General features: G+C 45.3%; 1 protein-coding gene across 4 annotated transcripts in view; it reads right to left on the bottom strand.

Moving 5' to 3' along the window:
- Positions 1-27429, bottom strand: part of atf2 (activating transcription factor 2) — a 143506-nt gene that overhangs the window by 88895 nt on the left and 27182 nt on the right. For 2 of the 4 annotated variants that reach the window (XM_033023908.1, XM_033023910.1), the window contains exons 3-5: positions 11699-11816; positions 2865-2934; positions 2125-2221 (exon numbers count right to left, since the gene is read on the bottom strand). The exons of 1 other annotated variant lie outside the window; for it this stretch is intronic. In XM_033023908.1, coding sequence (XP_032879799.1) covers positions 2125-2221; positions 2865-2912 — 145 coding nt within the window. In that variant the 5' untranslated portion in view covers positions 2913-2934; positions 11699-11816. The remainder of the gene's footprint in view (positions 1-2124; positions 2222-2864; positions 2935-11698; positions 11817-27429) is intronic. One more of the 4 variants, XM_033023909.1, reaches the window with a different exon arrangement.

The raw sequence follows: 27429 nt of genomic DNA, 5'->3' as shown, positions 1-27429 counted from the left end.
GGTGGCAGAGTGGTGATGCGAGTAGTGCTGCTGCCTCATCATGGCAAAGACCCAAGTCAAATCCAGACCTCAGCTGTTGTCTGTGGGTTAGCACGTTCTCCTTGTGGGATTCCTCCTGGCACTTTGGTTTCCTCCCACAACCCAAATACGTGTGGATTAGTAAGCTGAATAGTCACTGTAAATTGCTGCTCATGCTTCGGTGAGTGGTAAAACTTAGGATGGGGGGCAGCAGAGTTGATAACAATAAAAGAAAGGGATTAATGCAGGATAAATGCAAATGGTTGGTAGATGGTCGGCACTGACACGGTAAAATGAGAGCCTGTTTCTGATCTGCAAATCTCTAAGACGCTAATTCATTGGAACACTGCACAAAACCCAACACACCATTCTCCCTTGGATCCCCTTCTGAGGAGGATAAGCGGAGGAAACATGATATAGATACTATGCTAGCATTTCCAAATTAATCTGAAAGAAACTGATAAACAAATTCAAGTGATCTGAAAGGTCCTTCAGCTTGCAGTATTATTCAGATGAGGCTCAAATTTCTGATTAACCTGTCTTCTATCATGCATTGTCAGGAATCCAAATCATTTTAAGTTTAAAAATAAACTTAAACAAAGTTATTTACTACTCTTCTTTGTGAATAGCATGTTCAGGCATTTCAGTGCTTATATAATTCACATAATTATATGCATCAAACATGACACATAATCTACTACTTTGATTTAAGCTAAATATGAAGAAAACTGGAAATATAGCAAGAAAATTGGAAATTCACAATGTGGACAACTATAATAATCAACTTGTTGGGCAGGAGCATGGGCATAGCATTGACATGGATCTTTGTGCTGGTAAATGAAACCATCTCCAAGGATGTGAAAAAGAAAATATGGACCACTGTTACAAAATACAGCAGAATTTAGAAAAGCTTTTGTATTTTTTTCCTATTTATTATATTGCGTAATGAATCAAGCATATGAATCATCAGTAAAATAGGTTTTTCGATCTGTTTACTCATTAATTGTTTTATTGTACCAAAGTATTGTAGATATTAAATAATATCTCTAATAGGGAATGGTCTTTCAATAAAATAAGTAGCTGATCAATATTTATCATATCTATATACTGTTAAAACTCTGTGTGTGTGTGTGTGTGTGTGTGTGTGTGTGTGTGTGTGTGTGTGTGTGTGTGTGTGTGTGTGTGCGTGTGTGTGGCATTTGCCTTTGAAACGTATGTCCTCAAAAACCAGGCGCAAAAACGCGGAGATTTTTACCATTTCGATAGTGATTTAACTTATGAATTCACAGATCCACTCCTCATTAAATTTGGTCATTTATCTGCACATTCTCGATAAAATTCTTCACAAAACTTACTGTTTCGTTTAAATCAGACCGTTGCCCAGCTGCGGACGTCATAATGCCCTTGCTCGCGGCAGGGCCATCCCCCTCTTCCCCTACCCCTTTCCTTCCCCACTCTTCCCCCTATATCCCCTACCCCATCTCCCCCTCCCCCACCACTCTTCCCCCTCTCCCCCTCTTGCTTTTCAAACTTGAACTTTTTCTGTGATTCACATCTCCTCGAAAACCCGACGCGGTAACGGAGAAACTTGTACATATTCCGGTAGAGATTTGCCTCATGATTTGAAAAATCCGCTCCGCTGAAAATTTGGTTAATTATTTCCCGACGTTTTTCACTAAAATTGTTCACAAATCTGACATTTTTTTTCAAATCTAACCGCTGGCCAGTTGAAGACGTCACAATGCCTTCGCTCCCTGTGTGTGTGGTGGGTGGTTAGTGTGTGTGAAACTTGTACATATTCCGGTAGAGATTTGCCTCATGATTTCAAAACTCCCCTCAGATGAAAATTTGGTTAATTATTTCCCGAGTTTTTCACTAAAATTGTTCACAAATCTGACTTTTTTTTCCCAAATCTAACCGCTGGCCAGCTGATGACGTCACAATGCCTTTGCTCCCTGTGTGTGTGAGAGGTGGTTAGTGTGTGTGTGACGCCCCCCCACCCCACCCCCCCCGGCTGCAACCATGCGTTGAGGGGATGGGTCCCCCTTGGTCTAGTTATCTTTACATTTCCATTACATTATAGGGGAGAAAGCAGATACTACTAACCAGCTACTATGACACTGTCATTACGTGCTGGACCAAACTTTAATGTCATCTCATGTTTGTGCTTGTGAACAGCCAAGTGATCTTCATTTGTGAAGCGCTGCAACAACATTTTTATTAATTAGTTACAAATTCACAGTCAATAATAACAACTTATCGATGAGCAAAACAGTTTTCATATTTTTCTTTTTCATGGAAGCAGTCATGGAAAAAAGTATGGATAAAGAAAGAAGGCTCAAATATTTCTACTTTGTACTTCAGGCAAGCAGTGACATCTCCAAGGAGATCAACCTATTAGTTGGACAACGTGGGCAGTGTATGCAATTATGGCAAGTTAAAAATTGGGTAACATTACTAAAAAGTTACAATTTCCAAAATCCTATAATTATCAGTTATATAAAAGTCAATCCAATTTAAGGACTATATTCAAAACAACTAAAAAATCAAAAGACCAGGATTTTATTTCTGACTTGTTAATTGTGTTTAATCGTGCAATAAATTATAAAAGTCACTACCAGCAGAAGCAAGCACAGTAATACAGCCACACTTCTGCAAAATCTCTCAATTTAACGAGATTCCACAGAAAAATTAGAAATTATTTATCCCCACATATTCCATTTACATTGTTCAATGAATATATGAATAAAGTAAATTGCCTAATTGTTTTTACACTTTGCAAAATAATATGTGCGCTTTTATATACAACTGCATGTCAAAACAAAATTGAATAAAATTTGTGTTACCTGACCACAACCAGGAGCAGTACAAACAAAAGGTTTGTCATCACTCATGTTCAGTAGATCCTCGCTTCACCTGCATCAACAATAAAATATGTAATAAAAAATACAATAAAAGTGCTCAATCCAATTACTATTATGTCATGGACACTTTGCTACTGACTCAGAGCAATTGTATAAATATATCAAAGTGGGGAAATCTTAATTCCAACAATCAACATCTACCTTAGATTTAAAATTAGACTTTCAGGAAAGAAATATAATGTTTTAAATAAATTGTACTTCTCAAATCCATGCTCGCGGAATTGCGATCCACCCCCCTCCCATTAATAGACACCGACTCAAATAGCTCCTCAAACTAGAATGATAAGAGTGGAAATTAGACATGATTAAAGCAGAGGAGGGAATTAAATAAATAAGTAAAATTAAGATAGATTTGTATTACATTGTGTATATTTCTAATTCCCTTTAATTTAAACGTGCTACATATTATAGAAATTTTAATTTATTTGTTTAATTTTCCTTTATATTTTTTCTCAAGATCATCCCAGAAGATTGGTTTGCCTATTTATGAACTGAATTTTAAACCCAAAGTGATGGCTCAGATTTCAACTACCTCGGCCCTGTAGAAAACACGAGCCGGAGCAGTGTTGAAATCGAGAATGAATTTGCTACCTGTTCTTGCTCCATAACTATGACTTGCCTTCCGTTAAGTGCACAAGGCATTTAAGTGAATCTGGCTGGGCTGCAGTTAATCTAAGCAGATTGGGATCATATGACATACACAGGATCCAGATGTCATTTTATATGTACAGTGGGCCAATCATGTACCATAAACATTTTAGAATAGAGGCAGGAAGAAATCTCTTCACAAAGAGAAGTATTTTAGCTTTAAAATATTTATGGATAATGACTGTGTGGACCCACAAACTAAAATTCTGAATTGGGGCAAGGCCAACTCTGATGGTAATGGGCAACTTACTAAAGTTGATTGGAGTAGATTATTTGCATGCAAAGGTACGACCAGAAAGTGGAGTGCTTTTAAAAATGTGTGACAGAGTTCAGGGCATGCCTGTTCCTGTTAAAGAGTGAAGGGCAAGATAGGTGGGAGTAAGGAAGCTTGGATGATGAGAGAAATTGAGGCCTGGTCAAGAAAAAGGAAGCATGGGACCAGTGTTTCCACTTTGAAGGAAATTACCCGAAATTCTGGAAATTCTGGTTGTCTTTGGGTCATTTTAGGGAAATGAAATAATTTCAGGAAATTTCCCGGCCCGGTATGCTTTCCCCAACTGTGCATGTGCGACTGCCGACCCAACTGCGCACACGCGGGGAGACGCAAAGGGGTCCAAACAGGCCTGTGGGATGATTTGCGGAAAGAAAAGTATGTACCTATATATTTACGACCATCCGCACCTGCGCAATTGGGGGAGGCCCGTCAGCCGCGTCACAATTGAAAATGGCGCCGGTGACGCGGTAGGGACGCCCGCGCATGCGCAGTTGGGGCGACAGTCACACATGCACAGTTGGGGAAGACTTACCGGGCCAGGAAATACCATCAAATTCCAGGTAATTTGGATTCTATTTCAGGAAAAAAAATGTTGACGCATGGGACAGGCATAGGCAGGTGGGATCAGGTTTATCCTGGAGGCGTTTCGGGAACAGTGGGTGGCCTGGTGGTGCAGCTGGTAGAGCCGCTGCCTCACACCACTGGAGACCCGGGTTTGATCCTGACCTCGGGTACTGTTTGTGTAGAGTTTGCATCTGCATTCTCTCTGTGACCGCGTGGGTTTCCTCTGTGTGCTCCGGTTTCCTCCAAAATCCCAAGATGTGTGGGTTTGCAGGTTAATTGGATTCTATATTTAAAAATGCCCCTAGTGTGTAGGTAATGGGATAACATAGAACTAGTGTTGACAGGTGATTAAAGTTCGCTGTGAAATCGGTGGGCCGAAGAGCCTGTTACCATGCTGTATCTCTAAACTAAACTGAGGAGCGCAGTTAAGAAGGAAATCAGGAGGGCAACAAGGGAGCAGGAGATAGCTGTGACAAATAATAGTAAGGAGAATTCAAAGAGATTTAAGTACATTAAGGAAAAGCGGAAAACAAGAGGGAGAATAGGGTTCCCTCAGAAACCAAAGCAGTTATCTGGTGGAGGTGCAGGAGAAGGAGAGTATTTCTCCTCTGTTTTTACCATAGAGATAGACATGAAGGGGAACTTAGGATAGTTAATGGAGATGACTTGAGAACAGTCCACATTACGGTCGAGGAGATGCTGAACGTCCTAATGAATACGAAGGTAGATAAATGTCCTGGGCATCATCAGATCCATCCAAGGACACGGTGGGAAGGGAAGCTGGAGAAGAAATTGAAGGTGCCCTGGCTGAGAACTATGAATAACCATTAGACACCAGTGAGATGCCAGAAGACTGGAGGGTGGCTAATGTTGTGCCTCTATTTCATAAGGTTACAAGGAAAAGCCTGCGACCTATAGACCAAAGAGCCTAACATCTGTGGTGGGCGTTATTGGAGAGGATTCTGAGGGATAAAATATATATGCATGGTCTGATTAGGAATAGTCAGCACAGTTTTGTACGGGGGAGATCGTCTCTTACGAATTGGATTGAGTTTTTTGAACCAGTAACCAAAAAGATTGATATGGGCAAAGCTGTAGATGTTGTCTATATGGACTTCAGTAAGGCATTTGATAAGGTGCCGCATGGCAGGCTCCTTAGGATCTGATCAGTTGGGCACGTGGGCTGAGGAGATGTTAATGGAGTTTCACGCAGATAAGTGCGAGGTATTGCATTTTAGGGAAATCAATCCAAAGCAGGACCTTCACAATGGCAGGTCCCTGGGGAGTGTCATCGAGCAGAGGGATCTAGGAGTGCAGATACATAGTTCCTTGAAAGTGGCATCGGAGGTGGATGGAATAGTCTATAAGGCTTTTGGTACATTGACCTTCATCAGTTAGGGTATACAAGTTGGGATGTTATGATACCAGGCCCGTACGAAGCTTTTCAAAAAGGGGGTGGCAACAGGCTTACACAAATTTTATATGAAATAATGTGCACACAGCACACATCACGAGCGTGAAGTCCCTCGTGCTCACTTAAGGGCCCTGGAAGCTTTGGGGTTTTAGATGCTCTCTGGTGTATTCTGAGCCTTATTTTGGAGCATTTTTGCAACCAAATTTATGATCAATGTTTCAGAAATAAATTTGGTTTAGTCAAGAGTAATGAGTGGGTGGAATGGGATGATTGGGGTCATTGTTGTATACATTTTTTTAAATCACGAATTGAAGTTGTCCTCGTTTTAATAAATCAAGTTGTACTGTTGTAAAATGTTATGTAAAATGTTATAAAGGAGCATGCAAAAACTGCAAATAAAATACTAAGTTTTTGAAGTAAAGAAAACCTTTTTTTAGAAAATGTTTTGTGTGTTGATTTGATTGCCTGTTACTGTTAGACTGTGTTAGTGTGTGCAGTGCACCTTTAATGGTCCTCCTGACATAACAACTTCACATCACAACAATTACAACATGGAATAGTGATGTGAATACAACATTTAGTTCGAGTTCAATTTCCATCATGAAAATTGAAGTCAAATTATATGGTGCAGTTAAATTACTATGATCACTGTCAAACTAACCTATTTTACTGTCAAACTATTATAACAAATTCTAGTTCCATGATGACATAAACAAGATCACAAATCACATTTTGCATTCTCAAACATAATGTGATTGTGAATAATTGCAGCTGCCAAATTTCACTGAGCATTTCCGTATTTTGATGGCTGAAAATCAGTATTTTGCTGGGGAAATCAGTATTTCTCACATAAATGCAATAGAACGTACTAGACAGAAACTGCATTTTTGAAAATCAGTATTTTTCATGCAACCTCATGTATTCTCAAATATCAGTATGGAATACTGAAAATCAGTACTACTGAATTGTGAAACAATTTTTGAAATGTGAATTTATAATTCTTGATAATGATTCAATCATATCCATATCTATCTATCTATCTATATTACTAAAAGTCTGTTCTTGACCGGTTTTGGCTTTCTGTGCTGCGATTTCCGAGAGTACGCTGCCACCTACGGCCGTCATTTTTGGCCACCTCGCTCAGAACCCCCCTACGCCGCATGTGTGCCGAGGGTTTTTCCCGTCGATGAAAATTGACAGAGATATTAATGTTTTTACACAATTCCCCATTCTCTCTGCTGCCCCTGCTGGAGGGAGGGGGAGGGACTATAAAACCAGGAAATGGTGTTCCTCAATCAGTCTCTGCAAGTGGTGTGCCTCAATCAGAGCTCTGAATGACACTGACAAATGTCTACAGCACTGTGAGTACCCTTAATTTGGGTTGGAAATGAAAATATGGTTAGAGGTAAAAAAGCACTACCTGCAAATGGTTGTTTGGGTTTGGGTTGAAGTAAAAAGGCACTCTCTCTCCCCCCACCCCTCCCTCTCCCCCCCCCCCCTCCTCCTCCTTTGCACCAGCCCCAGTCCCAGCCCCAGCACCCCCCCCCCCCCGCCCCCGCAGCCTGTCGAAGCGCGTCATCACGTGTGTGGGAATAGAGAAAGAGGAATGGGGGTGATAGGGAATGGGGAACAGATGGACTGCCCCAACCCCTCCCCCTTCCACTCTCCCTCCCCACTATTTCCCCTCTCCCCCCACCCTTCTCCACCTCCCTCCACACTCTTCCCCCTCCCTCCCCTACCCCATCTCCCTCCTCCCCATCCTCCCCCATCCCTCCCCCACACCTCTCTCCCCATCTCTCTCTCCCCCACCCCTCTCTCCTCCCCCACCCCTCTCTCCTCCCCCACCTCTCCATTTCCCTCTCCTCACCCCTCTCCCTCTCCTCCCCCTCCTCCTCCCACCTCCATCCCTCACCCCCCCACCCACCTTCCCTCTCCCACCCACCCCATCCCCCCTTCCCTTCCCCACCCTCTTCCCTCTCTTCCCCACCCTCCCCCACCCCCTTCCCCCTCCATCCACACTCTTCCCCCTCTAACCCCTACCCCATCTCCCTCCTCGCCTCCCTCCCCCACACCTCTCTCCCCCACCCCCCTTCCCTCCCTCCCCCGCCCCCTTCCCCCTACCACTCTGTCTCCCTTCCACCACTCCCCCTTCCCCTCCCTCCCCACTCTTCCACTTCTCTCCCCCTTACCCCACCCCTCTCCCTCCCTTCCCTCTTTCCCCCCGCCCCCTTCCCCTCTGTCCCTCTTCCAACATTCCCCCTCTCCCCCTCCCTCCCCACTCTTCCGCTTCTCTCCTCCCTTCCCCCATCCTCTTCCCCCCCTCCCCCACCCTCTCTCACCCCTCCCGCATCCCTCTCTCCTCCTCCCTTTCCCCCCTCTCTCCTCACCCCTCTCCCTCCCCTCCCACCCCAACCCCCACCCCTCTCTCCCCCCACCTCCCCCTACCCATCTCTGCCTCTTCCACCACTCCCCTTACCCCTTTGCCCCTCTTCCGCTCTCTTACCCTCACCACTCCCTATCTCTCCCCCCTCTCCATCTCCCTCTCTCCTCACCCCTCTCCCTCCTCCCCTGTGTGTGTGTGTGTGTGTGTGTGTGTGTGTGTGTGTGTGTGTGTGTGTGTGTGTGTGTGTGTGTGTGTGTGTGTGTGTGTGTGTGTGTGTGTGTGTGTGTGTGTGATTTCGCCTTTGAAACACATCTCCTCGAAATCCAGACGCCAAAAGGGGGACATTTTTACATATTTCAGTCGAGATTTTCTTTGTGATTTTAGCAATCCATTACTGTAAATTTTGTCAATTATTTCCCCGACTTTTTAATTAAAATTGTTAACCAACCTGACCTTTTTTTTAAATCTGACCGCTTCCCAGCTGCTGACGTTACAATAACGGTGAAATTTTTACATATTCTGGTAGAATTTTTTCTTATGATTTCAAAAATCCACTCCTCTGTAAATTTGGTTAATTATTTCACGAGTTATTTGCTAAAATTTATCACCAAACTGACATCTAAAAAAAATAACGGCTGCCCAGCTGCTGACCTCACAATGCCTTTCCTCGTGACCCACCTCGCTCGTGGCCCCGCTCCCCCCCCCGCCGCTCTGGATTAATACAGCTGCTATCAACGCGCATGCGCAGTTTTCCACGAGTTACGTTACTCCCCCACCCCCCGTTCTTCAAAAGGCGCAGAAAGAATGAGAAAGCCCGCCTCCCGTCCACCTTCCACCTCCCCCCCTCTTCTCACCTCCTCCCCTCTACTCCCTCCCTCTCTCCCCTCTACCCATCACAGGGGACGACCTCTTCTCCGTCTTCCCGGCCCGATCATCTGTAACGCTAATCGTCGGCAGCTTTGCTATAGGATCTTTGGTCCTCAGATCGCTCCGGGCCTCGCTTGGGCCCCCACGAGCTGCCGCCCCGCCCCAATCCTCTCTCCCCCCCCCCCCCCTCTCTCTCCCACCTCTCTCTCTCTCTCTCTCTCTCTCTCTCTCTCTCTCTCTCTCTCTCTCTCTCTCTCTCTCTCTCTCTGCCCCTGTATCTCTCTCTCTCTGCCCTCTCTCTCTCTGCCTCTCTCTCTCTCTGGCCCTTCTCTCTCTCTGCCCCTCTCTCTCTGCCCCCCCCCCCCACTGTCTTTCTGCCCCCTCCTCTCTCTTTCTGCCCTCTCTCTCTCTCTGCCCCTCTGCCACCTCTCTGCCTCTGCCCTGCCTCTGCCCTCTCTCTGCTCTCTCTCTCTCTGCCCCCTCTCTCCCTTTCTCTCCCCCCTCCCTCTCTCTCTCTGCCCCCTCTCTCTATGCTCTCTCTCTCTCTCTGCCCCCCTCTCTCTCTCTCTCTCTCTGCCCGTTTCTCTCTCTCTCTGCCCCTGTATCTCTCTCTCTCTGCCCTCTCTCTCTCTCTCTGCCCTCTCTCTCACCCCCTCCCTCTCAATCCACACCTGCGAGTTGGCGTCCATGCGTGAGTGGATAGGGCGGGGAATGTGGTAAAAAGAGCAAATGAATAATAGTAATATATCAAGAGGAGTGGTTAGTGTGTGTGTGGGAGTGGGGGGTGGTTAGTGTGTGTGGGGGCGGTGATTAGTGTGCGTGTGACGCTGCAGGCCGCCCACCCCCGCAACCTCGCGTTGAGGGGACGGGACCCCACGGGTCCCACTTGGTCTAGTAACTATTAAAAGTCTGATCTTGGATGTGTGTGTGTTTGTTTGTGTGTGTGTTTGAGTATAATCACGTCTTCTCGAAAAAACGACGCGCTATTGGTAAAGTTTTTACATATTCCGGTACAGATTTTTCCCCTGGAGTCCAAAATAGCCTTATTTGAAAATGTCATACTTTATTTCTCGAGTTATTAATGAAAATCTTCAAAAACCTGACAAGCTTTCGGAAGTCACCCACCCTCCCCCCCCCCCAATCTTTGGTTGACTCCCGCTGCCCGCTCCCCATTCCCCGCTATTCCCCCCCTCCCTCCTCTCTCCCCCTCCTCTCCCCCCCCTCCTCTCCTCTCCCCCCCTCCTTTCCCCTCCCCTCCCCGGCCTCTCCTCTCTCCCCCCCAGTCACCACGCCAGCAGCATCCAAGGGTGCACAAGTAACCACGCCAGCAGCGCCCCGAGAAGCAGCAGCAGGGGAACCTGAGGGGAAATTGTTTTCGTATAGAGGGATTTCCATATGGGTTATGGAACGATACATAACCCATATATCGCTCGAGTATATGGAACGAGTTCTCAGAGGAGGCAGTTGAGGCAGGTATTATGACAACATTTAAAAGACATTTGGGCAGGTACATGGATAGGAAAGTTTTAGAGGGATAAGGGCAAATGGAGGTAGATGGGATGAGTGTCGATGGGGTATCTTGGTCGGTATGGGCAAGTTGGGTCGAAGGGTCAGTTTCCAAGCTGTACGACCGTATGACTCTAAGAGGATAGTGAACTCTTTGGCATTCTCTACGTTGGAAGCCATGGATTGTTAGATTTCTGAATATTAAGAGAATCAAGATTCATAGGGATAATATAGAGTATTGGTCCATGATCTTGATGAATGGGCAAATGGTTTATTGAAGTTCTAGTTCTTACATTCCTCTGCCCCCAATTGCCAATATAGCTGGTCAAAAAAGATCAAGATCGTGGAAATCCAAGACAAAAAACAAGAATGATGGAAGCATTCAACAGGAAAGGAAACATCAGCAAGGAGAGAAATAGTTAATGTTTCAGTCATGGACCTTTCATCACAACAGGAAAACTGAAAAGTCAAGCATGTTTAAAGTTGCAGAGACAGGAGGAGGAAACAAATAGAACGAATGTGACAGGATGAATTCCACCACCAGAAAGTACTTCCTTTCTCCTTCTGGCATTACCATCGCCATCTCTAGGGATGCTAGCTACCATTATCCACTATACACATACCAACTTCCTTGGCTCTTGGATCCCTTGCAACTTCTCCCATCCAGCTTCCCAAAAAGACTCCATTCTGTTCCACCAGTGTCTTTGTCTCCTAGTTGCACCGTTGATGAGACTTGCCACACTGCTGTTTATAAGATGGCTTCCTTTTTCCTTTATTGCACCATTTCCCCTTCCAAAAAGAAACAAGCTCTCAATCCCACCTCCTTTATTCATTGCATCTGTTCTCATCCCCTCTCCCTGGAACAAGGAAGGGCTCCCTTGACCTCACCTATCACCTCACTAACCACCACATTCAATAGATCATTCTTCATAATTTTAACCATCTTGAAGGGCATTCTGCCACCTGACACATCTTCCCATCCCCTCCCAGCATTCAGAAGGAACATATCCCTCTACAACTCCCTCTCCATCTCTACCAAACTCCCTTTGTCACAGTACTTTCCCGTGAAACTGTGTAACGTGCAATATCTGCCCTTTTACCTTTCCCGACCGACCATCCGCAGGTCCACAGAGTTCTTCCAGATGAAGCAATAATTCGCTTGCACTTCTTCCAATGTAGTGCTTTGTATTCAGTGCTTATGATGTTGCCTCCTCCACTCTGGAGAGAATAAAGACAAATTGGGTGGATGGTTTACATAACACTTCTATTCAGTACTCATGAGTGATCTTGAGCTTCAAGATAACCATCACTTTAACTCTTCCCAGTCTCACTCTAATCCTTTTGCCTTCGGCTTTCTATACAACTTCCACAATGTTGAGCACAAGCTCAAGAAATAACACCTAATTTATCAACTAAGAATGTTATGAACCTCAGAAGTTAAATTCATTCTAATAATTTCAGGTAACTCTTTTGATCTTCAACAGATTTGGCTCTTTCTTGCTGTTTTTATTTCAAAATTATTTCTGTATTGTTTTTGTTCCACCTGGGTCATTATTCAAACGAATTTCCAGCATGACAAATTTGCTCGGCACCGTCAGACATATACTCTGTTCTCTCTCCCCTCTCTACAACTTTAACATGCCAGTCTTCTCACTTTCCCTGATCTTGTCCAATTCTGTTTCTATCCCACCAATACCGTTTGATTCTGTCCAAACGGGACTTCCACTACAAGCTGGAGGATGGGGCGGAATGGTGCAGGGTTTGAATGCAATCACCTTCTACAAGGCGAAATCAGGAGGCAGCTCAAGCAACAGCTGAAGAGCTCAATGCGTTCTCTGCACGCTTTGATAGGGAGAACACTGATGTGCCTTCCCGAGCCCCCATATGCCCTGATGTTATTACAGTCACAGTCACAGATGGCCAATGTTAGAAGATCGTGTAAAAACATTACCGATAGCGCGTCGTTTTTTCGAGAAGATGTGATTATACTCAAACACACACACAGCTCTATCCTACTGTGTTCAGGATTTCACTATGTCTGTTTAATTTCTCCCAAAGCCTGTCAGGATACTTGACATCCTGTCCCAGGCTATATTTATATATTCATATATATGCCCCTTTTTGATGAAATGGTCCGTGTTAGATGAAATCTCCGATGACCTCTCTTGGACCCACAATACCTCAACTCTGGTCAAGAAGGCTCACCAGCGTCTCTTCTTCCTGAGGAGACTAAAGAAGGTCCATCTGTCTCCTCAGATTCTGGTGAACTTCTACCGCTGCACCATCGAGAGCATCCTTACCAACTGTATCACAGTATGGTATGGCAACTGCTCTGTCTCCGACCGGAAAGCACTGCAGAGGGTGGTGAAAATCGCTCAACGTATCACCAGTTCCTCACTCCCCTCGATTGAGTCTGTCCAAAGCAAGCGTTGTCTGCGAAGGGCGCTCAGCATCGTCAAGGACTGCTCTCACCGCAACCAGACTGTTTACCCTCCTACCATCTGGGAGGCGCTACATGTCTCTCCGTTGCTGGACCAGCAGGTCCAGGAACAGCTTGTTCTTCCCTGCGGCTGTTACATTACTCAACACTGTACCTCGGTTTTTACCAATCACCACCCCCCCCCCCCCCCCCCCGGTCACGCCTTCCACCACAAAAAAAATAATTGCACTACTATGACTGTATGCACGTAAATATATTTATTTATTGCTCATATTCTATGTCGCTCTTCTAGGGAGATGCTAACTGCATTTCGTTGTCTCTGTACTGTACACTGCACAATGACAATAAAGTTTGAATCTGAATCTGAAATAGGATGTCATTGAATGAGCTTGCAATCTATGAAAAGTAATTGTTTATTCTTTGTTTTCTTTTAACTTTAAGTTAATTTTTTTCCTATTTCTTACCTTTTGAATTGAGTTCAAATAGAGACCTGAATTCCACGATGGCCACGTGGCATACAGGTAGATGTGTTTGATAAGATTGGAGATGCTTTTATCTCAGAACAAAATCTGTTAATTTGAAATTGTAAATTTGGGGAGATAGATTGGAACAATTGGAACAACATTTTTAAATTGTTTGTTTAATACTGATCTATTTTTAAAGGGCCTGCCTTGCAGGTAGTTAAAGAGTGATCTCACATCCCCCACCACCGTAGAATTCTGGATTAGTGGAGGGAATGAATAGGACACTAAAGAGTGTGGAAGTTAGTTATTACCTACAGGCCCAACGCAATGAATTAATTACATACGCACAGCAATTAAGCACAACCTTGTCAGTCTTGCATTCACAGGGGTTGAAAACGCAGAAGCCACTGCCAGTTGAACACAGACACAGTCCATACTACTGGGATCGGATAAAATTGGGACTATGTTGGAGGGGACTGTACCAGATGCTACTATGACACCAACCGCCGTGAAGCTTGAAGATTACTCCAGTTGAAGACATCTGATACGATTGACTGTAAATGGAGGAGAACCAAGAAAGGACAATGGGGCTATTGACCCTACTTTTTATCCTGAGGTTGGCCCAGATGGGCTGGACTTGGGGAAGCAACTCCTGCACCAAGACGTCCTGAATAAGGCTGACAACTGTTCTTACGTTTATAACACTGACCAAGATGGATCCATTACCACAGGTTCTTGAAGTAACCAGAAAAAGGTGGCAGCTTATCCCGGAGCTACAGACCTAGCTGAAACAGATGAGAAATTTGCTCACCAATGCCCAGTCTGAAAATGACCATCTCGCTTCCATCACACAGCAGCTGAAGGAGAGCAATCAGGTTGTTGAGTTGAAAAGCCTTCATTTTGGAGTGCAACTCAGTTACAGAACAGGATTGAGGTAAATCCCAGCCGGGATCAAAATGAGGAGCTGAGTTGGGATGGATCAGACAGCCAGTTGGCATTGATGGAGAAGGAAGATGAATGCTGGTTTCACACGCTGATGGACAACTTGGGAGAAAGAACGACTACATTTGTGAAAAGAAACTACATTTGTGATGAATGTGGACAGGCTTTCAAACAGTGGAAACAACTGTCAGTTCACCAAATGCGCCATACTGGAGTAAAACCTCTGCAGTGTGAAGTTTGTGGTTACCAGTGCAGGCAAAGAGCATCCTTGAAATACCATATGACCAAGCACAAGACAGAAGCTGAACTTGAATTTGCTTGTGACCAATATGAGAAGTGGTTCGAGAAACATAGAAACATAGAAAATAGGTGTAGGAGTAGGCCATTCGGCCCTTCGAGCCTGCACCGCCATTCAATATGATCATGGCTGATCATCCAATTCACAAAGAAGGCTCACAATTTGAATGTTCATATGTCCATGGTTCATCCCTTGACCCAGAATACAGATAAAAACAATGAATCATAATGAATCAAGCCAGCTAAGTATAGAAACATTAATTAAGCAGGAATCCAGTTAATAGTTATTCAACAGCTAAATTATGAGTCTAAAGAATCTTGCACCCTTTTTCAATGTCAGCAAGACACAAAGGATTAACATGACTAAATGCAATCATGCCAGGCCCACCTAAATTAGGTAGAGCAAAAGAAAGGTTAGTGTGGAGAATATAGTTCTGAGCATGATGGCACACCAGTTCCAGAGACAAAGACCGATGTCTTCAATGGGGTAGAGGTGAATCAGGCAGAATCCTAGCAATTGGAAGGACTGTTCAGAACTCCAATAACAGACGGCCACAGTTACATCCTGGACATGCATTCAAGTCGCAGCGTTATTTTGAATGAGGGACAGTGCCCATCCAGTAGAAATAAGGACCAACTGGAGGAAGTTCTGGACGGTTCAATAACCCCTTCGCCTCGGAATGGAACAGTGACTGAAAATGGTGAGGGTGATAATGTTGCGAAGCATCAACCTGTCCCAGTGTTCGCAGACTTTCACACTTGTACATATAGTGGAACCACTTCACGGTCGGTGGATGTGGACAACTGGGAATCCCCATTGAAGAAGGATATGTTCCTGCGCTCAGATCCTGAATATACAGAGTGCTCTTTGGAAAAGGTTCAGGTACAAGATGCAACTCAACCATTAAATGTGAAAAAAAACAGTTAACTGCAATGAAGCATCTTGTTCTATAAGAAATGATGTTGTGAATGGATTGGAGTCCAGTGATCTTTCTGAAAGGTATTTATGAAGTGAAGATGACAGAGAAACAAAAGTTAAGAATGGCTCTTCAGATGAGTCTTTTCAACCATATTGGAAGAAGAAGAGTAAGTTACCAGTTAAGAAGTGCAATATTAAGGATGTGAAGAAACAATCTGGACAAAAACGAGGCGGTAAACCAAAGTCAAACTTGGAAAGGGAAGATTTCCCCACCATGTATCGATGTCAGTATAAGGGTTGCTGCGCTGTTTACAGAGGAGTTGATGGACTTAAGAAACATATAAAAGAGCAGCATGAAGAGGTGTGTGAAAGACCTTGCCCCCACCCAGGAGGTAACAAGGTGTTTCTGATTGATCGCTACCTGCAGCGCCATGTAAAGCTGATCCATACAGAAGAAAGAACATCTTTACAGATCAGGAGGAAGTGCAAAGCCTTTGGTCACAACTTCGGAAAGACAAACCACATTTGATCAACAATCTTGAAGCATTTTGAGCTCTATTGTATGACCAAGGGTCTAGAAAGAGAGAAGCTGAACATTTTGAAACAGATGGACCTCTTGAAAGAGATTATGCATCACCCTATCCAGGAAGACAATGACTCAGACCTGGTGGGTAATCAGTGTGATGACAATCAGGACATTGATGAGGATGGCAATGATGGCGTTTCTGATGAGAAGGACATTCCGTTTTGTTCCCAACCCTGACCAGATCGATGCCGATGGTGACAGCAGAGGAGACAACTGCAAGGACGACTTTGACAACAACATCCCAGATATCTTTTTGATTTGAGGAATTCCACGCCATCAACTTCAGTGGCACCTTCGACATCAACACAGACTGCAATCTACGCTAGCTTTGTCTTTGGCTTCCAGTCCAGCAGCTGCTTCTACGTGGTGATGTGAACGCAGGCCACCCAAACCTACTGGGAGGAGAAGCTGTCCAAACCCACGGATACGCGAGCGTCTAGATCAAGGTGATGAACCCCACCACAGGACAAGAGGAGAGGGAGCACCTCACCTGTGCAACGATCTACGAAGAGACCGGCAACACCCTCGGACAGGTGCGAACTTTAAGGCACAACCCCAATATCGGCTGAAAGGATTACACCGCCTACAGGTGGCACCTGATCCATTGACCCTAAACAAGCTTCATCAGGATGGTTGTCAATGAAGAGAGTGAGAACTGGTGGACTTTGGGATACTGTGATACATTATGGTTCTATCATTCTGCTAATCATTGCTCTAATGCTTGCGACCATTGTGTGTACCTACCAAGGACTGTGAATGTTATCATGTTTGATAAAAAGGAGGGAATGAAAGAGCTAATAGTCAAATCTAATAGCCAATTCTAAAATTGAGTAATTCTTCTACAAAAGCATGGACTAGTATAATTGTGCTAACTCTCCTTTGTTCTGTGAGTGGGAGCCCGAGAAGCACTGAGCAACATTTGTGCTCATTGTAGATCTCCCCACTCCCGTTTGACAAATCAATTAAAGATTGCCATGGTCTACCTTTAACGTTTGTTGCTATCTGCTTTTTCAAAAACAAACTTTGACAACCTCATAACCATCCTCTCACCCCAGTTGAAGGAATCTAGACAACACTGACGCTAAAGCAATTATATTTGTTGAATACCATTAACTGCATGTAGTATGCCAAATGATTACACTCTAAACCCCTGCACAACCATAAAATGATTATGCTCCTCCCATGCTTAGCTTCCTTTTACAGGTTGCTTTGTGATTGCCCAACTACTGGTATGCTCATTGCTTCAGAGCAACCCAGTTTTATAAAGAACTACGTTAACAGCCATTCACCCATTAAATCCACTTGTTCTCATGTGTTTGTTCATTGGATATATGATGGGGCATTGTCTTTATTGACAAAAATGTGCAGTTCTGATATTAAACAAATGTGAAGCCGTGCCTATGTCAGTCAATGTAGTTCCTGTCCACAGTGGCTATTGACTGTTTAGAATTTATTTTTAGTTAAGCTTAATAAATGCAAGATAACACTCTATCGTGCTATGTGCTATATCTCATAACATTATATTTATAAATGGTTTATTGCAGCCAGGTACCAAGGCCAGCGCCCTGAAATGTGGAAACAATTTCTACACCAATCTCAGCTTTTACTACCCTACTCATTTGGGTTCTAGAGTTTCACTTCCCAAGTATGATCAGCTGCACTTTTTCCAAACTGACATTTCAGTGGCATAGAATTTGCTGGATTTTGCATGAAATTGCTGGCATTTCTCTGTATACATCAGCGAGCTTCAGGATTGCAAATTAACTTGTTGGCTGTATTCCATCAGAAGCAAGTGGCCTTTTGTTTTTAAAATGTGTTAGGTTTTATGTTTTTGAATCATTGATAAGTGCTCTGAAGTGTTTGTCCTTGATTTTATTTTTGAAAAAGATACATTATAATAATTTTACATTTGTAATTGTTGTTGAATTTTTCCTACATGTCAGAGACATTGGTTAAATGGGGAAAAAAAATTGATGACTTTTACAGATGGCAAAGCTGGGGTTCACTTTGCCAACTGTCAAAGGCTTCCAGAGAAATGTCATTGCTTATGCTTTTTTTGGCCCACCCACATAACCAGTTGTATCGCTCAAAGCCCCAATGATACTCAGAGCTTTACAGCTTGGCTACAAGATGATCTGTTCTTCCAGATGCAGAGGAGTTTGGAATGCAGGAAGGGAATAACAGCAATGGGGCCCACTAAAATTACATCCAGGTCAAAAAATACTGTTTTACATGGTAGAATGTAGACCACTTGGATGCAAAAATATTTTGTGTTTAACTTATGTGAAAATGACAGTAAGTATGTGTGTCAAATTATAGTTAAATCCACTATATTCATCTTCGAGATCCACCTGCATATACTAGCTCAATTTGAGGCAGTGGAAGAAATTCAATTAAATTTTCCAATCAACATATCCATCCATTTCATTTGAGGAAATAATTACAGGCATCTCTTCACTTAGAGGTACAAGTTGGTTTGATGGGTGATTGTCCTTGAAATATTTTATCACAGTTCAGGTTTTTTGTCCAGTCAGTGAGCTTAAAGATACACAACTTTTTAAAAGTTGTTCAGGAATCATTTACCATATTTAGATGCGTGAAAGTAACGTAAGTGCTGTCCAAACTTGCCATGCATTAATTAAAAAGTAAATTAATCACCAAATTAGGTGCAACTGGAAAAAATACTTTGATCAGGTAAAAAAAAAAGCGAGCCTATTAGGTTGTGCTCGATTTGTCAATAACTACAAGTTAGCTTGTGTGTGCCAATCGCTTAACATTCTAAATATTCATAGACATTTCTTTATGCTTTTAACTTCAGTGGTAATTTCTTTCAATTTTCTCTGTAGATATTTTGAGTCAAATAGATGCCGTGTGGTTTTTGAATGACAATGATATCTTAAGAATGTTTGTGCTTTGTCTCAAAGGGTTCAATGCGGTTTTGTACTGATACCCTTCTGACACTTTAAAATGAATTCATTATTTCATATGTGTACCTTCCCTTCTACAATCAACTCAATCATCCAGAGGGAATAATATTCAAATTCTACTGCAAGGGAGATATGGTCCATACATTTGGGTAGCCACAGACAATATAGTTCAACAGTTTTGGAAGAACAACCTTAATATATAGGGATGCCAACTTTATATTTTCAATTAGATTCAATAGAATGCTAGCAAAGATGAATGTAATGCGGAAGAGCTTGAGAATGTTAACAATTCAAATTCTTAATGATTGGGGAATCTCAGTATTAAGATCAATCAAGCAATCATGCAGCGACTTTCATGCCTCCATCACAAACACATTTGAATTTCAAAGCCAAACAGCTACAATTCAAGGCACTTTTTTAAAAGGGATAACATACAATCTGCAGTAGAAACTCAGCGAGTTAAATCAAAAAAGCAGGTCAAGATTCACTTTCTACAGTCCATGGACTTTTCAAGTTGAAAAAGTTATCTCAGCTACTAATCATATAATGCAGTAATTTCCCGCAATTTGACACAACCAACAACGTGTTACAAATACTTAACCGCAAGCTCCCACCACCAAGGCAAAGCCGAAAGCTGGATGGGTTTATTGTGGTGTAAAGTCAGGAGAAGTGTCGCTGGGGATTATTAAACTGAAGTTTCACACCTTCAGGTTGAAATAAGAACAAAGAACCTTCCTGTTAATTGCCACCTCCCACCTGTTGGGTCCTAGTCACACGGGAGGCCTGGCCCCCTGTGTGGGCGGGGGGGTTGTGGGGGGAGAGGGGTGTGTGTGGCGGGGCGGGTTGTGGGGGGTGGGTGGGGCGTGGGGGAGAGAGAGCTCAGAGAAAAGACGGGGGAGGATCCATGGGGGAGCGGGGGATATCACGGGGGAGGGGGGCAGGAGCCAGTGAGGGGGACCAGAGGGGAAGGGGCTGGAGCTGGCGGTGCGATGGAGCCTCACAGCGGGTACTGGTCATTCTCCTCCGCCAGGATCAGAGTCTCCGCTTTCCATTCAGCGACATCTCTGACTCCACGCAGCGCCGCTTCCGGTGCACCGAAAAATGTGTCCGGTTGGAGACCTCCGTTGGCCATCCTCAGCTCCAGTAAAGACGCGATGGTGCAGGATGGGGCGGACCGTCCTGGGGAGTGACAGGAGAAAAGACCAATCCACGCGGTGCTGACTGGCAGGAGAGGAGATCGATCTGCGCATGTGCGTTTTATAAGATTTTTAAACCTCGCTAACTTTTACAATATTTCACCGATCCGAACAAAACTTGTTGTGCTCGCAGCACAAGAGAACAGCGAGTGAGCTGGTGAAAAATCTTAGCACTATCGCGTACCGTTTTAGCGCAAATAGAAAAACCCCACAAACCGGAAGAGCACAAGATCAGAGTTTTAGTTAGGTACTAGACCAAGTGCAGACCCGTTGGGTCTGTTCCCCCAACATGCAGTTGAGGGGGGGGGGGGGGCATTGGGCGTCACACACATTAACGACCCCCACACACACACTAATGCACACACGCTATAACTACCCCCCTTGTTAATATATTAATATTATTAATTTGCTCCTTTTACCCCATAATCGCCGTATCTACTGACGCATAGCCCCCAACTCGCAGGCGCGTCCAGTGAGGGAGGGGGGTGTAGAGAGTGAGGGCAGAGAGAGAAGGGGGGGAGAGGGAGGGGGGAGGGGGGGGAGGGAGGGAGAGAGGGAGGGAGTGGGGGAGGGAGAGGGAGGGGGGCGTGAGAGTGGGGGGGGCATGAGGGTGGGGGAGAGGGAGAGGGAGGAGGGTGGGGGAGAGGGAGGTGGGAGAGGGAGGGGGGGCAGGGTGGACAGAGATGGGGGGGCAGGGAGGGGGGGGGCAGGGAGGGGAAGATCAGGGAGGAGGGGAGAGGGAGAGGTGGGGAGAGAGAGAGAGAGAGAGGTAGAGGGCGGACCTGAACTCGGTGAGCAGGCCGGTCGGACAGGGCCTGCGATCAACGGAGGAATTTCAGGTTTCCCAGAGGGAGTAATGCCCCGCGCGACATTAACTGCTGCCACCATGTTCAAGCCGGTGACCGGCTGTGACCTCCGGTGACCTTCCGATCTGCAGAGCATTTTGAGAATGGGGGCGGGGTTGGTGTGTACGGGCAGGTGGGCGGGCTGGAGTCCAGCAGCGCCTATTGTAGCGGTTCTGGCAACAGCCGCGTTCTGCTCTGTCTGCGGGAAGAGGGCGAGAGGAAGGAGAGGATGGGGGAAGAGAGGTGAAGGAGGGGGGGTTGGAGCGGGCGCTCACTCCAGCTCCAGGCTCTGCTCGAGCCCAGGCAGCAGCCTCGGGCCACGGGCGGGGATAGACCTGAGGATGCTGAGCGAGGCGGCGGGCGGGCGGTCGTCGAACCAGGCTTTGCCCGCGGCGGCAGTCTCCGGAGAGGGAGAGGGAGAGAGACAGAGAGAGGTGGGAGACAGCTGGTGGTCGTGGGGCGGCTTCTTTCAGCTGTTTTTAAATGGCGTCTTTGAGGCGAGATGCGGGCGCCAGCAGCCTTTATGGTCGCTGGCCAGCAGGAGGCAACAAAATGAGTGGGTGGGGGGGGGGGGGGGTATGATTTTATTTAAAAATGGGTACATAAAAAGAAAAAATGTTTTGAGGAGTGCAAAATCGGATGTAAAATGTCAGAGTTTAATGACGGAGTGCTGGCGTAGCATGGAATCAAAGGCCGAATGTGGCACCCACAAGACAGCCAGGCAGAAACACACACAGCCACACACACACACACACCCAGCCACAGAGTTTTAAATCACCCAGCCACAGAGTTTTAAATATAGATAGATAGAATTAAAAAAGACACAGCAGGCACTTACATTTATTTCTACCCACAACTACTACTTAGCATTTTCATGAAATTTCCAGTATCAAAGATGCCACGCTTCAGCCAGTTCGATTTGTATCCAGTGAAATTAAAAAAGACTGTGTGATGACAGAGCAGTGAAAACTGTCCCCATTAAGATCACAGGTTTAACACTGCAAACCTGTGTTGCAAACATGGCCCTCACCAAGCTAGTTACTGTGGCCCAATGGAAAACAAAAAAACAATTCAATCAATTCCCCAAAAATCTAAAGATGCAGTATTCGTCAGATCAGGCAACATCTGTGTAGAAAAACAAAATTAACACTTCAAATCAAAGGTCAGGAATTGAAATGATAACACCACTTCACTGATGCTGGATGACCTGCTGAATATTTTCACTATTTTTCATATCTTATTTTGGATTTTCCAGCATCTATTGTGTTTTGCTTTGTGTTAAGAACTAATACTCAATCTCCAAAGTACTGGAATAAGATCATGACAGTCTAACAGCATTTATCCACGAACAATCTGCTCCTGGATGCTCAATTTCAGCTCTGTCTGAGATAGGCTCCAGGCTTCATTACAGGCACAGCCAAATATTGATTCAGGAGTTGAATTTCAGAAGTGAGGTGCATATGATGACCTCCAACAGTATATAAATGCCTTGATAAATATTCTTCACTAGCTTGCCATGCCAATGCCCACATTCCGAGAATGAATAAGAAACTCTCTCACCACAATTATCAATCCCTTGATTTCAATTCAGACAATAATATTCTCTCTTTTTCAAAAGCTGGCAAACTGTATAGTCAGGCACAACTAACCAAGAAAAATCTGGCACTCTCTCTTTCCCCTTTGAGTAAGATGTAATTATTTGGGTATTAACTTCGAGAATATTTTACGGTCGAATTGGAAAATATCCAATCTATCTTAATGAGGATTTTCAAATAAATTATGCAATAGTATAATCATCGATCATTGATACAATTTTCAAAATCTGTCTCATTTGTTTTATGTCTTGGTTACTTGCTTGTTTTTTGTCCAATTCGCCCTGCAATCTTTGCTTATTTTTTATACATTCACAATCTCTATCTTTACCCATGATTGGAGGAAACAATGCCCTGCCTCTCGTGTTCGCTCCCACAGCTGTTCCAGCGACTCCACCACCAGCCATTACTTCTGCCGCAGGTTCCCCGTGTCAATTGACGCCTGGCTCGCCTGTGGCGTCTCCCACCAGGCCTGTCGGGTCGCCGGTCGTGTCCCCACTCCCGTCCCCCGTCTGTTCTCCCGCGAAAGGTGAGTCGATCTCCTACCGCACGAGGGCTGGACAGGTTTGCAGGCCACCTGTTAGATATGCCGATTTTGTATAATCTTGCGAGCATATTCTTAGCATCCCCTCGCTATATTGTTTAAGGCACTGTAGTTTCTTAATTTTCTACAAAAAGAGATACAGATCGGCTTTTGCATGCTAGCCAATCATAGTGCTTGTTAGTAGTAGCCCCGCCTAATACATGCTTTATAATGTTAAGAATTCGCCTACGTCAGGCAGTAGATGTAGCAGCTCGGAGATGTAACGTACTGCACATCCTATGCTGTAAGTATTTAATAAAGATGTGTTGTATCTTTACGTGTGTTTGAGTCCAGTAATTACATGGTGTCAGATCGTGACTCGTCCTCACTTCGCCAAGTTTACCGGGTTTCTTTTATGTTTATCAGTTCTATTTTATCACCTTGTTCTCTCTGTCATGGCTAATTCGTGCCGCAGACCGAGCCCTCTGATCTTTGATTCAGACATCGCTGAGCGAAGGCGTCTTTTCGAACGTGACTACACTCATTATATCCGCATCGTTCATCAAAATGACCCTGCTGACTTGAAAGCATCACTACTACTTAATCTAGTGGGTCCGAGGCAATGAATCGTGCCGATAACTTTGACTTTGCTCCTGCTGTTGTGTATGGCAACGGGCAGGTCCAAGTCCCTGCCGAGACTATAGATGACCTCGTGGGGCTGCTCAGAAAATTTAGAGAGCTGTGTGATCTGCCGTCAACCCACATAATTGAACGGACGAAGTTCTATGCTCGTTTGCAGCAGGCTGATGAACCTATTGAATGATTTATTAGCGTCTTGAAATACATAGCTGCGCGCTGTCGCGTCGGTGAGTTGACTAATGAACTTGTTAGAGATAAGCTTGTCGGGGGCATGATCGATAGCAAACCGAGAGCTGAGCTCCTTCGCGACACCGAACTAACTCTTGGCCAAGTGATACATTCATGTCGAATTTCAGAGATTATTGCTCCCCACGCTTATCCTGTCTTTTTCAACCCACGACAGCAACACAACGTCAATCTTACTGACTATTCCTCCTGCAAAGCCCCTAATGTACCTGCTGCACGGTCAGAATTGTAACTATTTCCATGCAAAGGGTCGGCAATTCTGCATAGCTTACGGAAAGACCTGCAATTATTGTAAAAAGCAGAATCACTTTGCGAAATGCTGCCGTTCTCGTGGGACTGCCAATCCTTCAAGGACAACTTGCACCTGCTTCAACAAGACTTCTGCGATACTGCCTCCCCAGAGCCTGAAACATCCTCCTATTAGCAGTGTTCAGACACTGCTGATAACAGTTCTGCTATTCACTCCCTCCTCCCCTCGTCTAACGAGCTACTCGACCCTGAAGTGACTGTGTTCATAAATAACAGGCCCATACTAGCCAAGATGGGCATGGGGGCAACGGTCAACGTCATGTCGATAAGGGAGTTTAATAAAATCCGAAATGCCAAACGAATGCTTAAAGACTCCTCAACGCTTCGGGCTTACGGGGGAGAGATCTTACATCCACTGGGAAAAGCTGATTTAAAGTGCACAGTAGACGAGTAGACACGCACCCTGCAGTTTTACATTGTAAAATCAAACTCAGAGACTTTGCATGCCACGACCTAGGCCTGGTGTATTTTGGACGTGCGGTCCACAAACTATGCCTCACGTATGAGCAAGCTCAACAACTGCTCTCCCAGTACAAAGACCTGTTTAATGATGGACTTGGCAAGTTGCCTGTAAAGTATCGAATCCCAGTTGACCCTACAGTCACACCTGTAGTCCGAGCACCACATCGCGTTCCATATGCCATGCGCGACAGAATACACAATGAAATCCGACGCATGGTTTCAATGGAAGTCATTGCTGAAGTTACCGACCCGTCTGACTGGGTTTCCACCATGGTCGTTGCAACTAAGAAAAACAAAGAGGAGATATGTATCTGCATCAATCCCAGAGATCTGAATACTGCAATCAAGCGCCCCCACTACCCAATGAGAACTACAGAAGATGTCGCTGCACAGTTTGGAAACGCAGCAGTTTTCTCAGTCCTGGATGCCAAAAGCTCCTTTTGGCAGATTCCATTAGACCCGGACTCATCCAACCTCACTACTTTTGACACACCCTTCGGCCGTTTCAAATTTCTAAGGATGCCCTTCGGCATCAACTCCGCCAGCGAAGTTTTCCAGCGCACCATGGAGCAACTATTTGCAGAGTACCCGTGCACTATCATTGTTGATGATATCCTGATCTATGGTCGCGACCTGGCTGAACATGATGCTAATCTGAAGAGAGTGCACGACCGTGCCAAAGACATTAACCTCAAATTGAATCCACTAAAGTGCAGGTTTCGAGTTCCCGAGGTCACTTACGTCGGACATGTTTTCACCAGCAGTGGCCTCAAGCCAGATCCACTGAAAACCACAGCCATCAACGAACTGCCGGTTCCCAATGATGTCACGAGTTTCCAACGTTTCCTCGACATGGTCAACTACATGGTGAAATTTATTTCTAACCTCAGCGGGTTATCGGCCCCACTGCGCGAGCTGACACACAAATATACAGCATGGTCCTGGTACCCGCAGCACCAAAGGGCTTTTGACACCCTCAAGCTACAACTGGCCAACGCGCCAACAATTTAGAATAGAATAGAATAGAATGCAATTTATTGTCATTCAAACCTAGGTTTGAACGAAATATCATTTCTACAGTTTTTTACATTACAAAACAATGCAAGACCCACACTTAACACAGTTTACATAAACATCCATCACGGTGAGTCTCCAACATCTCCTCACTGTGATGGAAGGCAAAGTCTTTATCTCTTCCCTTTGTTCCTTCTCCCGTGGTCCAGCAGTCCAACTGCAGTGTCGAGGCGAACTGGGGCTCCGATGTTAAAGCCCCCGGCGGGCGATGGTAAGTCCTGAGGCCGTTTAAGCCACGCCGGGCGATGTTAGGCCCCGGCTCCATGTCCTTAAACCCGCGATTCCAGCGGGAGAAGTTGCCGTTGCGGAGCTCGGAAAAACGGTCTCCCACCAGGGACCTGCGAGCTCCCGATGTTCCCGTCCACCGGGTCTGCGGCCGGTGCCTCCGAACTCCAAAAGTCGGGTCACAGCCGCACGCCACCACAGCTCTTCCCACTCCGAAGTTGGCCAGCTCCGCGATGTCAATTCCGCAGGCTCTGCAACTGGAGCCCCCAGGTTAGTCCCGGCCGGAGGTCGCCGCCGGCTCCACGATGTTAGGCCCAACGACATCCGAGACCCGACAGGGAATAGTCGGGTCCCCGCACAGGGAAGAGATTTAAAATAGTTTCCCCCACAGCCCCCCCACCTATACACAGCTAAAAAAAATAATAAAAACTAACTCAAGACATACATTTGTAGTCGAGCCGCTGCCGTTAGGCGCCGCCACTAACCCAATTTCATATTTTGATCTAAAATTACCAGTTACTATCACCTGCGATGCGTCCCAGTACGGGCTAGGCGCGGCATGCCTACAGACCACTACCAACGGCGGGATTAAGCCAGTCTCATATGCATCCCGTACCCTGACTGATACCGAACAGCGATATGCCCAGATTGAAAAGGAACTGCTCGCGGTTGTTTTCGCATGTTTGAAATTCAAGGACTTCATTTTTGGTAAGACCATCACCATTGAGACTGACCACCAACTCTTGGTCACCATTTGGAACAAGCCGATTCACGCAGCCCCTGCACGGCTGCAATCGATGATGATGTAGCTGCAGCGCTTTGACTTCCACATCGTCTACAAGAAAGGTAAAGACCTGCACATAGTAGACACGCTATCCAGGGCCGCGCGCAGTACCAGTGAACAGCACCTCTCCGAACAGGACGAATTCTCAGTCATGAAGGTCTCGTTTGTCCCGAATGATCGCTTGTCCCGAACACACGGCTGCGGATGAGACTTTACAATCGCTGTCCATAGTCATACGGAACGGTTGGCTCCACAAACAGTCAAATACCCCGCTCGAGATACGCCCCTACTTCCTAGTTCATGACGAGTTAGTGCTACAGGATGGAATCATAGTGAAGGGCCACAAGGCGGTGGTCCCAGC

This window comes from Amblyraja radiata, chromosome 7, assembly GCF_010909765.2.
Source record: "Amblyraja radiata isolate CabotCenter1 chromosome 7, sAmbRad1.1.pri, whole genome shotgun sequence".
Classification (NCBI taxonomy): domain Eukaryota; kingdom Metazoa; phylum Chordata; class Chondrichthyes; order Rajiformes; family Rajidae; genus Amblyraja; species Amblyraja radiata.
The sequence above is the reverse complement of the archived record's forward strand: the minus strand, read 5'-3'. Positions and strand labels throughout refer to the sequence as shown.